Below are 16,291 nucleotides of genomic sequence, written 5' to 3' on the forward strand. Positions count from 1 at the left end.
ACAGTTTACTTTGTTCTGTTTGAGTAACCCCATGAACCCCCTCTGTCTTCCCTGCATCGCCCGTAACAACAGTCGACAGGTTTTCAAAGCCACCATATTCACTCACAGCACTTATAAAGACGTTGAATATATCGCTGCCTTTAGTGGTGTTGTGGAAAGTTGCCAATTTCAATAAGTCATCATGCATATCAAATGCATTGTCAATCGTTTTTGCAAAAACCAGCAGTAGGCTAACATATGTCACATCTGTACTCTCATTCAAAGCTTATGAGAAGTACTTGCAGTTCTGCATGACTTGTTTCCGTTTTACCTCGACATGATCTTCGATGTAAAAAATCCTCCGTGTTACTGTGCGTCTGGACAAAGAAATGACCTCAAAGATTTTAACCATGTTGTTGTCGTCAAATGCTTTGGCTATTTTCACTGCGCACGTCTTGACCACTTCTTCATCAGACTGTGGTTCTTTGTCTTAGTAAGTTCGAGTGCCACATCATAAGACGCTGTGATAGCTGGCTCTTGACAAGTCTTGGCTTTTGTGAAAAAGTCCTGCTGTTAACATACTTTAGATTTGAGGTCTGCTACTACAGCATATCTGGCAGCTCCAGTGTGCTTCTCATATTTAACCTTATGCAATTTGTTGTGATGGCGACTTAAGTTGTAATCTTTCAGGACTGATTATGTCTCCAAGTAAACTAGACACATTGATTTCCCTATGAAATTTGTGAATGGATACTTCTTCTTCCCATTTTGGCTGAAAAATGCAATTTTTCTCTTTTTGTCACTCCTAGTGGCTATGGCTCTTGACTTTTGCTGGGAGAAAACTAATTACTGATAAAAAAAGATACTCTTCTACATTTAAAATAGCATTAGTACCTGGAAAATATTATATATACAAATTAATTAATCTATATTGATTTTATTACGCATTTTTAAATCAATTTTCTAACAAGATAGGCAGTCGCGGGTTAACACACCTGCGACTGATCAAATAATGATCTAAAGAGAAGAAAGAGGAAACACATCAAAGTGTGCTCTTTCTTATACGCTATTCTCAGTTTTTTATTTACAAGAATCCCTTCTTTAAACATTACATAACAACATGGTTCTTAGCTTGAAACGAAAATTGATGAAATTGGTTTTCGTTTTTATATAATACGCTTGAAACCGATCTAACCTTTAACATTTCGTATAGTTGATCAGCCAATTTACCAAGATCTTCTAAAGAGTCTTGACTATGAGATGCTAGCACGGGTGCGTTGTCAGAAGGACATGCCCCCATGAACAAATGACAAATGATGTCTTCAAAAACGTATGATCAGAAGTTATATGCAATTGAACAATCTTACGCTCCCAGATCGATACCCAATGCCTCATATTCACGACTTCATTCGAAATATTGGAGATTGAAAATACTTCACCATTGGACCTCAAGTGCACCTACTATTAGGTTCCTATGTCGAGCAAAGACGCCAAGAAAACGACTATTACTAAATTGTACGAGTTTAAGAGGGTGCCCTTTGGAGTCTGTAATGCCTCTAATACATTCCAACGATTAATTGACGGAAGGAGATTGTATTTACTTACATCGACGATACAATGGTAGTTTCACTGTCAGAAAGAGAGTATCACAATCTCATCAAGCAGGCTCTTCAAGTTATGAAGGATAATTCTCTGGCAAGGATTTTATTTTTTTGGGACATTTCACCAGCGAAAACTGTATTCGTCCCATCCAAGAAAAACTTGATCAGATGAGAGTGCTTGGTAAACTCAGAAAAGGTAAAGACTTGTATAAGTTAATTGGGAAAGTTAATTATTATAAAAGATTTGTTCCCAATCTGGGGGCACTGTTGCCCCTATTGTATAAATTGTTACCCAAGTTCAAAGGTTCTTCCGTAGAGTAGACGGAAGAAGGAAACTTATCGTTCCTCAAAATACGGGATATTAATTCCAGTGTTGCTACTCTTGGGCATTATTCCCCAAAGAGGAACCTTTTTCTGACTGTCGAAGCGTCAGATAAAGCTATTGGCGGAGTGCTGGAACAGCAAGCTAAATTGCAGCACATAAATGGTAAAGATAATGTTCCAGCAGATTTCCTTTCCAGACTAAACAACATTTTAGTCGACGTGGTGGATTGACACGAATGCTTGACGATTCAAAAACAGGAAGGTGTACCGCTGGATGAGAATTGAAAGCATTAAGATGTGAATACATTAAAAATAATATGTGACATGCGCAATCCAGTCCCCCGACCAGTTTCCCATCATTATTTGTCCTGAAAATCATTAGGAAAGTGTACAGTAAAAAATATTATTATTAATGAACAAGAATTAGCTAGTAAAATCAGTAAGCTTATATTAAATAAAGAGGAAAAAAATATTAATTCTTTTAATATAGTTTTATGCAACCTCCCTACCTAAAAAAATACTCGAGGCTATATATCTAACAGCAAAATTTTCTAAAACCAAACCTCTTAATATCACACACTCTTCACTTAAATTTATAACTAAGTATAAAGGTAAGACCTTTTGCAGAGTTATTAAATACAGTCAGCAATTTCACCGCCTATTCATCACTAAATCCAGACTTCATAAATGAAAAGGGAATAACTCTAACTCTCATAGACTCCCACTAATATGAAAAAACCTAAATAACAAAAGATTCCCCAGACTAGCAACAAGGATCTAAACCCCTGAATTAAGAAATACTTTATTGACCTAAACTCAGACCCTTTTCTACCCTCAAGTCACAATATAACAATAAGTGAGATAGTATTTAATTCTACTATTCCCCAAAAGATTAAAACCTGCTTCTTTTTAACCCAAATAACACACATAACTGGAACATACAACTTTGGACAAACCAAACCATCATTGAAGCGAAAAAGGAAAGATTTAAAAAATAGATATAAATTAGAAAAAAATATCAAGAGCATGGATATTCATCTAAAAAATCAAGTTAATGATGAATACATCAAATCAAACTTTAACTCTGATCTCACAAAGATGCTTATTGCATGTAATATAACCTTATCCATTGCTAATCATCTACGTTAAAAAAATTTATGGATAGATACACGGGTAAACCTATGCCTTCCCGAGGAACCATGATTAAACTAATGGAGGATGTTGGTACTGATGTCATTTATAGAACTACATATAAAAATGTTTTGAGTAATCCACACCAAATGACGATCAAGTTATCAGTAAAAAGTATTTACTAATTTCGAAATGGAACTCTGAATTTTGTACTATCTTACAGTAAGTATTCAATTTTTTTAAATCTAACCATAAAATATGATTCTATTTTAGCTAAACATATCAAGAATTATGATACACAACTCATTAAATGGCAAAAACAACTGCTTAAATGGTCACAACAACGGGGGGTAGTAGCTTTGGATGGTTCGCAACTAATTTGTCTGAGACTATTTTCTTCACTTAAAGACTTGGGTATGATAATTAGGTTTTCCAATATTATATAGTCAATAAATATTACTTTTTTTATCAATTAAGGCTTAGCTATGGTTGATAGGCTCCAAGAAATGGTGTTCAGAAAACTCATAAAAGGCAAAAACAACTACTTAAATGGTCACAACAACGGGGGTAGTTACATTGGGTGTATCATTATAATTAGCAATTGTGTATATCCTTCATGATAATAGTATGTTGTTATATAAGCATAAATAACGGGGAAAATATATTTTTTGATGCTCTTAATAAGGAGTATTATCGCCAGACATTACTACATAATTAGCTTTTGCCCTAAATCTTTAAGATGGATTTATTTCTAACATTTTTTTTATTAGTATATTTATTGTCTAATTTGATGATTTTGACATTTACTTTATTATTAACAATTAGTTAGATCTCATCGGTAGAGATATATCTATCCTGTGCACAATTGGATATAGAAACTTCCACATGAAGAAGAGGGGTGAATATCTTTTTGATTAAACTCCACGTCTCGCTTGTGTCTTGCAACCTAAAGTTATGAAATATCTAACTGGATTCCGGTGTCAGAACAAGAAAATATTATTCGGAGCAATCTATTATTTCAATATTTTGTTATATAATTTATTGTTATTAGTTATATGATTCCAATTGTTTAATTTTGTATATTTAACATAAATGTATGATGGTATGTTTTTTATTATGTAGATTATATTTAATTAAAGCCTTCCTTTTTTAAACTTGGAACTTCCAATATATTTCGAAATACTCTACTTTGTCGTTTCATTAGCTATTATTCTGAGAATAAGGTTCATAATGAATTACAATTTCATGGAGTGTGACGTTTTCAAATCTACTGTAACGGATAAAAAACGTCTATGTCAATTATAAGTAGTATAGCTTCATTAAACATTTTGCTAATAAATACTTTCGTTATACCGTCAAAAATCATGATTAAGCAGGCAGCTGATAATCACATCAGTATTTTAAACAATGATACCATATACCCCTTCTCCTTGCACGGGCGTTTCTCTACAATATTATCAACTTTACTAATAATGTTTAAGTTATGAAAATTAATTTTTCTTGCGTTTTTCTCTACAATATATCAACTTTACTCATAAATCATAATGCATCTTCAAGCTTCCCATTTGTGTAATAGTACTAAAGCAGGAACCACAATTAAATTTTTGAATTATCTCATGAACACATTTAATATGCCTCTTCAAGTCTCCCGAGCGTGTATAAGAACTAGAGAAGTAACTACATTGGAATATTGTTATCTTTGCATGAACACCTTTAATATGAGCCTTCAAGTTTCCAGTGATTGTAAAAGAACTAGAGAAGTAATTACATATGTATGCTTTTGATCTTCTCATGAACCCCTTCAATATGAACCTTCAAGTGTCCAGAGATGGTAAAAGAACGAGAGCAGTAGCTACATTTGTTTTTTTGATCTTCTCATGAACACCTTCAAAATGAACCTTCAAGCTTCCAGAGTGTGTAAAATAACTATAATGAAGAAATTTAGGCTATTTCTTCAAAGAAATAATATAATAACTAATCATAACAACGTTCTTAATAAAATATTACTAAGCAATATTGTACAGTATCGAATAAAATAACTACCAGATGGTTTTGGCCTTTTTGGTTTCTTTTAGTATGAAAGGTTGCGTGATACAATAAACATAGCTGCGTTTAAAGCCAAGGTGACTATATATATTTGAGGTTCTACTTTTCAAAATATTTAAGAAAATGTGGCAAATGATAGACAAAACTAATACCGAGGCTGGAACTGTAAATAGTTAAATAGCATATCACACTGAAGATTATCAAGGAAATTATCAATTTTGCCATCAATAATCTTCAACAGAGTCTTACAAGAGATGATTATAAAGAATTTTTGGAACTCGCAAAAATATTTCTTTGAAGTACTCCAGAACGTGTAATAAAATTTATGTCTCCCGGTCTAACACATCACGCTCGTTGGTTGTCTAAAGTATTTTATAGTCTGAAAATTTGGTTATTTAAGCCAAAATTTAAATTGACTTCTAAAGGGGGACAAGGATTGTGGGATATTTGTACCTTTATTGTACGAATATATTTGAAAGTATGATCTCTGCTCCTATAGCCTTAGATCTTCGATTTAAAGATTTGAATTTGATGAAATCACTATATAATTATTCCGGAATATATATTTAATTTCAAACCATTTACGGTATTTAAACGAAGAGCTTGTTGGTTTGCCTATATTTGATTGTCGATTGAGTTATGCAACAAAAAAGTAAATATTTTTTGAATTGAAAAATAAGGAAAAACGAGACCAAATTCAACGAAAAAAATTATGAATAAAAATTTAGTAGATTTTGTTACAAAAAAAAATCAATGAGATGTTGAAACTCCCAGAAGAGTTTTTAAAAGTTGATACCAAATTGACGCCAAGTAATGATGATTATAAGAAATCCCTTGAAACAATTGATGCTCTTCAAGTTGTCAATGACCAAGCAAAACGAGGAGTGGCACTAATGAAAGAATACAGTGTGTCTCGTTAACAACTTACGAATCGCAGCTTCAATTCTTCTTATTGTAAGTTGTTGAAGAGTATCAAAAGATGTATCCAGACTCATAAAGAAAAACTGTATCTAGGATACTAGGATAATTATAATAATTTATTTACATACATATTGTATAATAATGGTTTATAATAGAAACTATTATTTTATGATGTAAATTATCTTATGTTTATAAAGTCATAAAATATATATCACACAAAGCCAAATAAATAATTGTTAAGGATAATTGGGTATCATTTTTTTTTAAATTATCAAAAAAAAAAAATATCGCTCTAAACATATATGGTATTCTTTTTAATAAATAAAAATACTAATTGTTCAATCTAAAGACTAACAATTCAACCGTTGAAAATCTGTCATGAAATTTGGATATTTTGTAGAAAAAAAACAAAAACATAGCGCGCAATACGTTCAGTATGTATTATTTTTCTCTCAAACTGTTTTTCATTATAATTCAAATTAAAAATATTTTTCACTATAAAGAACATACATAAATCTTAAGACTAAATTTAGTAATCTTCTTAGTGTGTATGTCTAAGTATGAGGAGTCTTAAAATGTATCTTCAATTTTTACATTCGTGTAAAAGTACTATTGGAGGAATGTTATATATTGATGTAGTTCATACTTGTAGATAGTGTATTTTAATATATGTACCTATGTAATATATATATATATATGTAATTCAAGATGATCGTGTAAAGGAATAATAAAGTGTACAGTTTTAATATAGAACACGACTGAGCAAGTCTTAATCTTAAAGATTATAATAAGGAACCACATTGCAATTTTTGAATTCTATCATGAAAACTTTCAATATGACTCTTCAACTGTGCTTTTTGTGTAAAAGATCTAAGCAGTAAGTACATTTGAATTTTTCTATATCCGGAATAAAACCTCCAATATGAATCTTCAAGCCTTGAGAGGTTGTAAAGGTACATGTGCAGTAACAACATTTGTCTTTTTAAATTTTCTCATGGACACCTTCAATATGAATCTTTAAGCTTCCAGCCTGTGTAAAAGAACTAGAACAGAAACAACATCTAAACTTTTTAATCTTCTTATGAACACCTTCAATATGAGTCTTCAAGTTTCCAGAGCTTGTAAAAGAACTAGCGCAGAAATTACATTTGAATTTTTTAATCTTCTCATGAACACTTTCAATATGAATCTTCAAGTTTCGAGAGGTTGTAAAACTACTAGGACAGGAACTACATTTGTATTTTTTTATTTTCTTATGAACACCTTCAATATGACCCTTCAAGCTTCCAGATTGTGTAAAAGAACTAGAGCAGTAACTACATTCGAACTTTTTAATCCTTTCATGAACACCTTCAATATGAATCTTCAAGCTTCCAGCCTGTGTAAAAGAACTAGAACAGAAACAACATTCAAATTTTTTAATCTTCTCATGAACACATTCGATATGAATCTTCAAGCCTTGAGAGGTTGTAAAAGAACTAGAGCAGGAATCACATTTGAATTTTTTAATCTTCTCATGAACACCTTCAATATGAATCTTCAAGGTTTGAGAGCTTCTAAAAGAATTAGAGCAGTGGCTACATTTGAATTTTTTTATCTTCTCATGAACACCTTCGATATGAATCTTCAAGCTTCCAGCCTGTGTAAAAGAACGAGAGCAGAAATTACATGTGAATTTTTTAATCTTCTCATGAACACCTTCAATATGTATCTTCAAAGCTTGAGAGCCTGTAAAAGAACTAGAGCAGAAACAACATTCAAATTTTTTTATCTTCTCATGAACATTTTCAATATGAGCCTTCAAGCTTCCAGATTGTGTAAAAGAACTAGAACAGGAATCACATTTGAAGTTTTTAATCTTCTCATGAACACCTTCAATATGAATCTTCAAGCCTTGAGAACTTCGAAAATAACTAGAGCAGGAATCACATTTGAATTTTTTTATCTTCTCATGAACACCTTCAGTATGCCTTTTCAAGTCTACAGAGCGTGTAAAAGAACTAGAGCAGTAACTACACTCAAATTTTTTTATTTTCTCATGTACCCCTTCAATATGAGCCTTCAAGTTTCCCAAGGTTGTAAAAGAACTTGAGCAAGAATCACACTTGAATTTTTTAATCTTTTCATTAACACCTTCAATATCCATCTTCATGTCTTTGAAGCTAGTAGAAGAACTAGATCACATTTGATTGTTTGTAATAACACTCTTTTAATAAGTAATAACTAGGGACATCGATCGAAGAACACAAAAGGAGACTTCAAAAAAGATTAAGGTACACTCATTGACTGGGAGTTGTGATGAAAATCGTTAGCATTTGGGTATGTTCAAACATGACAACAAAAATTCACATGGTATATATTCAACGTCATTCAAGCTCATTTCAAGTCAAGTAGTGATAAGGCTTTTCTAGAGTGCACAATTTACCAGTTTTCGAGTGAAGTCGAGTCGCAAGACTTAGCTATGGAGCCCATGTCAAGTTTCGAATTTTTTGATTGTGAAATATTTACTATATTCGTTACAAAAATTCAAAAATAACTGAATCAGGTACTTTAAATAGGTTTCTGCGATGTATATTAAGTGTAGAATTTTGTTGACACCAAAATGATTTTTATTTCTTGGATAAGCACTGAGTTATTGCATTTTTTCTATGTCGAAAACGGAATATTGAATATTCTTCTCAAATCTCCTCAAAAAATGACGTCACATGTTCTCTTTAATTTCATGTTTACATTGATAGATGCCACTTGCTTCACTCAGAACAAGGAGTTCTTACATTATCTGGAGGAGCACAAGCTCTAATCACGCAACCTGCTGTAGTGATACCGATCAATTTTTATGTCAAATTCCTGTTGGTAAACTCAAATGATCTTGGCCAATTATAAAATAGTAATAGTTTGTCGTTGTTTTAGTTTTTTAACAACATCATGTAGTGTTTTATTTTATTTTGGGTTGGCATTTTAAATCCTCAAAAATTGTTTTTGAGGCGAAAATGATAGACTCACTTCACGTTCACAGCTCAAAATCAAAGTAAATCTTTTTAAAAGGTTTTCTAAAGTAAATCGTCAAAAAATTCAGCACTTTCTATCAAAATCCTCTGTCATCATCTTCGTCGTGGAAATGGCCTGGAAATATCATCAAATTTGTTCCTTCGAGGTCCGTGTGATATCGTCGTTTTTTATTAACCTTAGCTGATGTTTATAATTTTTTTTTGAATATTATATCAGGTTATTCTACTTCAGGACATTAAATATGAACTATAATGTTCATTTATGTTATCTTTTGTTTTTTTAAACGTAATTGTCCTGTAGCTTTTTATTTATATGATCTACTTTTATCTTTATGTATATTCATTATTTACACAGTTTGTATTGTAGAATAGAAATAAATTATTTTAACAAAAAAAAAAAAATAATAATAATTGAACTAATTATTTACACGGATAAATCTGCCCTTCAGTTATAAAGTATCATTTCAGTTCGTGTTTTTACAAGATTATGCTGTATCCGTTTCATTCAAATGATATTATATATATTTAATAGATATTAATCTTGTAATAATAAAATAATTCATTTAAAATGGTAAACAAGTGTGTATGTTGGTTGTCGAACTGGAGCGGATAGGAAACTTCCATCAGGTGTCGGACTAAATCGATCTCCCAAATCCTTAATTCGTATGCACGGATCAACATAAACCTTCACAAATCCTACGTCTAATTCTATAGTTTGCTCATTATATTTTAACGAAAGTACACTTAAAAAAGAATAAAAGAATTATCCAGCTTCAAACGATATGTTAATTTGGGGATAGATGAAGGTAAATAATTTTGTAAATTTATGAAGATAAGTATTTTTTTGTATTATAGTTTATAATAGCAAAGATTCGAGTTTGCAAGGCAAAAATGCTATGGAAAAGTTGGTGGAAATGTATGTAAAACAGTTTTAACATTGATGATTTCTTCGTTAACATCTTAATACAAGGATGTTGTTGCCCTCATCGAAATTGATAAGTTATCAGCAAAAAACAAATGTTTCGAAATCCATTATAACTTTTATTTGATCCATTACACCTTATCTTGAAAACTATTTTGAGATGACTTATTTTCTAGCGAATGTTAGGATGTTCATGGAAAATACGTCTAAACCATAAGGAAAAACGCTTATATCAATTAGATTTTATTGTGATATCAGTTTTGTAAAATATTTTCTAATCTTAAACGATAATAAATAAATTGAATTATTATCTATTATTCAGACGAATGTATGTATAAATCAGAAAGGAGTATTCGTGCTTCATTAAATCCTGCCAAATTTTCAAATTACTACTAAAGACAATTATTAAATTGATAGAATTAACATTACCACAAGCAAGGCAGATAATATTAAGTGCTAATGGGCAGTGGTTCTCAAACGGTGTATCTTGGAGCAAGTTCAAATGTTTCGTTCGATTTATGATAATCATACATTATTTGCAATAACTTATAATAATCAATGATTGGTTTAATCAAAATAGGTGTGCCAAAAAATGTTTATTTGTCTCTTGGTGGGCAGTGGGCACAAAAAGTTTGAGAACCACTGTCTTAGGGGCCATGTAATTACGAGGTATCCGCAATGTCCTCCAATTAAGCCTGATAATTAGTTTGAGATTAAACATAGGGTTTTCAAGTTTTTTAACTTAGGCTTGTGTGAAATTTTGATATCTAAAGTCATTTTACAACATAAAAATATTAGAAAATCGTATTTTATTTTGGAAAATTCGTTTACAAAAAATAAAGATTCATCTTCCAATGTAATTTCCACACGCGAAGGAGGTGGCCGTGTCTCTGAGGGAACTGATGTGTGAGTTTTCATAGAGTGATCAGCTACATGAGATGCAAACTCGTCAACCGAAGACAGCAGAAAGCCACAGATCCGGTATAGAACAAAATATTCTTGGTTATATTGGGACATAACTTATTATTAATCTTTAACTCTCAAATTTTTCGATGTTATCTCATAAGATGTAGATTACTGAAAAAGTAATACAAATTTAATTGAATGAACGAAAATTCGGGCAATTTTTTGCTCTTCTTAAAGGGCGAGCGCGCTCCCGCCCTCTCCCAAGAATTCTGAGTGGTGCTCAAAGGAGCGCCTCTCATTAATGCTTTGCCTAGATCCAATTGACTATTAAGATTAGTCAATAATTATGAGCTACCGATAAGGACTCAACTAAGAAACTGAAACTCACGCTCTCTTCTTTTCTAAAACACCAGCTGTAGGTAGGGTTGTGGGAATCGTTGAAAAAGAACGAATTTGATTGGTTGAAAGAGATTATATAAAAAAAAGGAATGAAACACGTTGGTACCCTTGCATCTTCTAAACAACTTTTCCTCAGTAATGTACTAAGCATCATCAAAGCAATTTACCCTTATTGCTCTCTCACGCGCATCATCAGTATACTGAAGAAAACGTGCCTTTTTTCATGGGTTTCTAACAACGGAGATACTGATGTGTGGAATTATGATTTGGAAAATAAAAGTATATCTTAGCGTTTTTGCCAGTTTCTCGTGCCCATCTCGTTCTTTATGGCAAATAATCTGCCACTCCAAAACCTCCCATTACATCAACAACTTAAAAATCTTCAAAAAAACACAAGATTCAAGGAGACGAAGGATAATTAAACACTTCCTCATTCTATTTGGACGTAGCAAAGTTATTTGTGTCTTACAACATCACTTTAGATGTTCTGGATCATCCCAATTTCTCCAAGTTTATTAAAAAATATACTGGAAAAACTTCTCCAGGTCGATGGGTCGTTAACAACTTGGTTGTGGAAGTATGTCATGGAGTATTGAATAGAATAAAAGAAGATGTGGAAGAAAAGGAGATTTTCGTTGCACTAGATGAGACAAGAGATCATCAAGGGAGGTCAATGACGGCAATTTTGATCGGCCCTTTGGACGGACATTTCTGTGGGAGACCTTACCTTATTGACTTGATTGATATTCAGATTGCAAACGCAAAGAATGTAAAGAACATCGTCATAAGCTCAATTTATAAGTTATTGTTGATCACAAAATGGAATGAATATTTTGTTAGCATTTAATTGTTAACTCGTAAATAGTAACAATATTTTTTTAAATAATTTGTTACTTTATTGCCTCATTTCTATTCTTTAGATTTCGTGCAAAAGTTATTTTTTCTTCCTTTATGGTCAGTGGTCACTAATAAGTTATGAGTACACTTCCTGTAATGATTGCTTTGATTTTCTCTAACTAACAATATATATGTTGTCTTGCATAAATTTACAGAATATAATATACATTTATAAAGTTATTTATAGGGAAGTTATATATCAAAAATATATAACAATCCCTCTTCCTTCATGTGTAAATAAATAAATAATTTAAATTAAAGATATATTCTAAACGATACTCTTTTAAATATGTTGGAATCAATATTTACTTTGAACTCTTGATCCAGCGACAGATTCAATTGCATCACTGTCATATGTAGCTAATATATTTTGAAGTAATTTCCATGGACATTCAATGCATCGATGGATAATTTATTCAGTTCAAATTTTTGAATAGAGTTGATGATCAAAATAGAGTTTTCTTTTAGACATAGTGGCCTCTCTTACCACATCTTGTGCATTTGAAGCTTTTTGCATGCAAACTTTCCCATTCTTATGAGGAAATTAGAAACCACACTGTCAACACAATCTTTCTTGGCTCTTGTTCCACGATCTCCTACAGCTTTGACTTCTTCGATATATATTGAATCCACATAACTGTATTTGCGTTAACGCCCTTTGATACTAAATCATTTAGAATATTTTGATTATTATTTGCTGTTTCTACTATTTTCCAATAATATATACTTCACATATTAGTTGTGCTTCTCTATACAAACTTATGTCACATAACATATGTTCAAAAGGTTATTTGTTTACCATTTATTAAATTTAAATTTTCCAATTTTTACTTATATAAAAAGAGGTCTGTGATAGTGACAATATTTTGATTTATGAGTTTCATATGTCTGATTTTTTTTTTTTTTACATAAGATTTCCTTGATCCAAGTTTCTTTTAAATAGCAAAAATCTCTGAATACACAAAATACTTCTAACGTTATGCTTCTTAAAAACAAATTAAACATAGGATTGCGCTGAAACAGTATATGTTCGTTGCAAGTGTACTAATATAAAAAAATCGAGCAATACCAAATGTACCTTACCGGCAAAATTTGAACAGTACCCTTATTTTTTGAACACACCTCGTATATAAGTAAAAATTAATAAGTATTTTCTCATTATGTTCAAGATTGTTTTTATGTGGACGCGCACTAAATGGTCTTATTTGATGAAAAATGTACATAAATGCTATGATGGTAATTTTCCATTAAAATAATACACTAAAAAATTGGTTTGTGATACTTAATTATTATTATTACCAGAGGTCAATTCAACTAAATATCACAATCAAAGACTCAAAATTAATTTTTATTATTTTCGTGAACACCTTCAATATAAATCTTCAAGCTTTTAGACTTCTGTTCAAGAACTAGAACAGTAACTACATTTTTTTTTAAATCTTTTTACGAACACCTTAAATATGCCTCTTCAAGTCTCGAGATTGAGTAAAAGAAATAGAAGAGAAACAACATTCAAAGTTTTTAATCTTCTCATGAACGCCTTCAATATGAATCTTCAAGCTTCCAGCCTGCGTAAAAGAACTAGAGCAGAAACAACATTCAAATTTTTAATCTTCTCATGAACACCTTCAACATGAATCTTAAAGTGGGCTTTTTGCGTAAAAGAACATTCGAATTTTTTAATCTTCTCATGAACACATTCAATATGAGTCTTCAAGTTTCCAGAGCTTGTAAAAGAACTAGCGCAGAAATCACATTTGAATTTTTTAATCTTCTCATGTACACCTTCAATATGCCTATTCAAGTCTCCAGAGCGTGTAAAATAACTAGAGCAGTAACTACATTGGAATTTTTTTATCTTCTCATGAACACCTTCAATATGAATCTTCAAGTTTCCAATCTGTGTAAAAGAACTAGAACAGAAACAACATTCAAATTTTTTAATCTTCTCATGAACACCTTCAACATGAATCTTTAAGTGGGCTTTTTGTGTAAAAGAACTAGAGCAGGAATCACATTTGAATTTTTTAATCTTCTCATGAACACCTTTAATATGCCTCTTCAAGTCTAGAGAGTTTGTAAAAGAAGTAGAGCAGGAATCACATTTAAATTTTTGAATTTTCTTATGAAACCCTTCAATATCCATCTTCAAGTCTTCAAAGCGAGTAGAAGAACTGGATTATAATTGATTTTTTTAATAACACTGTTCTAATAAGTAATTGCTAGAGACGTCGAATGAGGAGCACTAAACGGGACTTAAAAAAGAGTAATGTGTATTCAAAGACAGAGAGTAGTGATGAAAATTGTTAGCATTTGGGGTATGTTAAAACATGAGACCAAAAATCCACATGCCATAGGTAGCTTACAAAAAATCAAAAATAACTGAATTACGGACTTTTTATAGGTTCCTGCGATGTATAGTGAGTGTAGAATTTTGATGACATTAAAATGACTTCTATTTACTGGATAAGCATTGAATTATTACTTATTACACTTTTTCTATACCGCAATTTGAATTTTTTCTGATACCTTCTCATTATATGACGTCACTTATTACTTTTAATTTTATGTTTATATAGATGGATACCACTTCCTACACTCAGACCCTTTTTATTTCAACGAAACCTTTCCTTAAAGTAAAAGTTCGTAGTTATTGTTGGATCAGTCCCTTTATGGCGAGTTACAAAATCTATGCAGATTTTGTAAATATACGTGTATAAGTTTTTATAGATCAATAGACAAAGTATTTTTAAGAACTTTCCATATTTTAGTCTAGACCCCCAATAAAGACTACATTTCAAAAGCAAGACATTCTATTATTTAAAATGTATCTTGTTTGGAGGAGAGAAAATTGTCACACAAAATAAATTTTGGAAGCACTTTAGTCACGCATATGCTTCCGAAATTCATTTTTTTTAAAGGTCAGGCTTAAAGGTTTTACGAAAAAATTATACAATATTAATTTCAATTTTGATTAATATTATTTTTTTGTGATTAGTTGTAAATAAATAATGTAAATGTAGGAAACGGAGCTCCTACCCGCGGATAAACTACCCCCTATCCTTTAACCCCCGACCAACTACCCCCTTTACCCTTTATCCTCCCCCATTATTATTATTGAGAATCACAGTTAGTAAATGATAGAAGGCCAAAGTAATAAATGGTTATGTTTATTTGCACTGGTTGTTTAGCAATAAAACTTTCAAGAAAAGTAATAATGAGTTCAATTATCATCAAAATTTTAATACTAAAATACAAACAGTTTTCAATTAAAATAGATACTTAGCCTGATTGTTTCGCCATATGCATGACATATAAGATACAATAAATATTTCGAATAATTCCTAATCTAATTGCCTTAATCTTATAACAAAAATTGGCATAAAATTGAGTTTAGTAGGTTATTTAATCGATGAATTTAGGGATCGATTATATTAAACGAGTGTGTTCATGATGTTTTAATAAATGACTGAGAAGGGATATTCGGTTAACAACTTAAATATGGTGAAATAGAGTAATGAATATCCAAAATAAATAGATTAATTATACCTAATTTTTAATATATGCATTTTAACATGGAATCATCTCAAATCTTCTAAGTAGTATCCACGGCATATTTGTAATGGAAAGTTTCAAAATACTGACTTACATGCATATCATAAATTATACTTGGTAAACTCATATGAATTTTGTACAATTATCAGGATTATATTCTTTGGCGTAGTTGTAATTTTTTCTCAACTTCACATGGTATTTTAAGCACTATTCAATTTTTTTTACATCTAATTCCCATGCAGTAATAATTAGGGCTGATGAGTTATTTACTCAAGGAGTCGGTTTTGAACACAGAAAATATGCATATTTATCTATGATACTGAGTCGCGAAATTTAAAAAGACCTGTAGATTTAGAGCCGGGATCTCTAAATATTATAAATCCGACCTCAAGAAACTATTTGAATAATACCCTAGAAATTAAATTTAAATTTTCAGTCCCTAAAATAATAAATCAACTTAAACAATTTTATTAAAAATACACACGTTTAATAATCAATTATTCTTAATTTAGAGTTTGTAATAATATTTTGTGATATGGGCTTTGAATCCCTAGATTTGAATTATGCGATTTCAAATTCATTTGACTAATTATGCAAATATA

The 16,291-nt window shown here is 31.1% G+C and overlaps 1 protein-coding gene and 1 long non-coding RNA gene across 2 annotated transcripts; one reads left to right on the forward strand and one right to left on the reverse strand.

The window, feature by feature from the left end:
- Positions 1 to 2,937: 2,937 nt before the first annotated feature.
- Positions 2,938 to 4,173, forward strand: LOC139905957 (uncharacterized). Its single transcript, XR_011781126.1, has 3 exons — positions 2,938 to 3,257; positions 3,309 to 3,449; positions 3,513 to 4,173. It is a non-coding gene; the product is annotated as an uncharacterized lncRNA (long non-coding RNA).
- Positions 4,174 to 6,098: 1,925 nt separating this feature from the next.
- LOC139905910 (uncharacterized) lies at positions 6,099 to 8,737 on the reverse strand. The gene has a single exon (XM_071889813.1). It carries the CDS (start codon positions 8,152 to 8,154, stop codon positions 6,985 to 6,987), a length of 1,170 nt encoding a protein of 389 aa, XP_071745914.1. The 5' UTR covers positions 8,155 to 8,737; the 3' UTR covers positions 6,099 to 6,984.
- Between the last annotated feature and the right edge of the window lie 7,554 nt (positions 8,738 to 16,291).

Source organism: Lepeophtheirus salmonis, chromosome 7 (genome assembly GCF_016086655.4).
Source record: "Lepeophtheirus salmonis chromosome 7, UVic_Lsal_1.4, whole genome shotgun sequence".
NCBI lineage: Eukaryota > Metazoa > Arthropoda > Copepoda > Siphonostomatoida > Caligidae > Lepeophtheirus > Lepeophtheirus salmonis.

Coding starts and splice junctions, on each gene's coding strand:
- LOC139905910 (XM_071889813.1), bottom strand. CDS start 8,154: ATGAAGATGGATATTGAAGGTGTTAATGAAAAGATTAAAAAATTCAAG.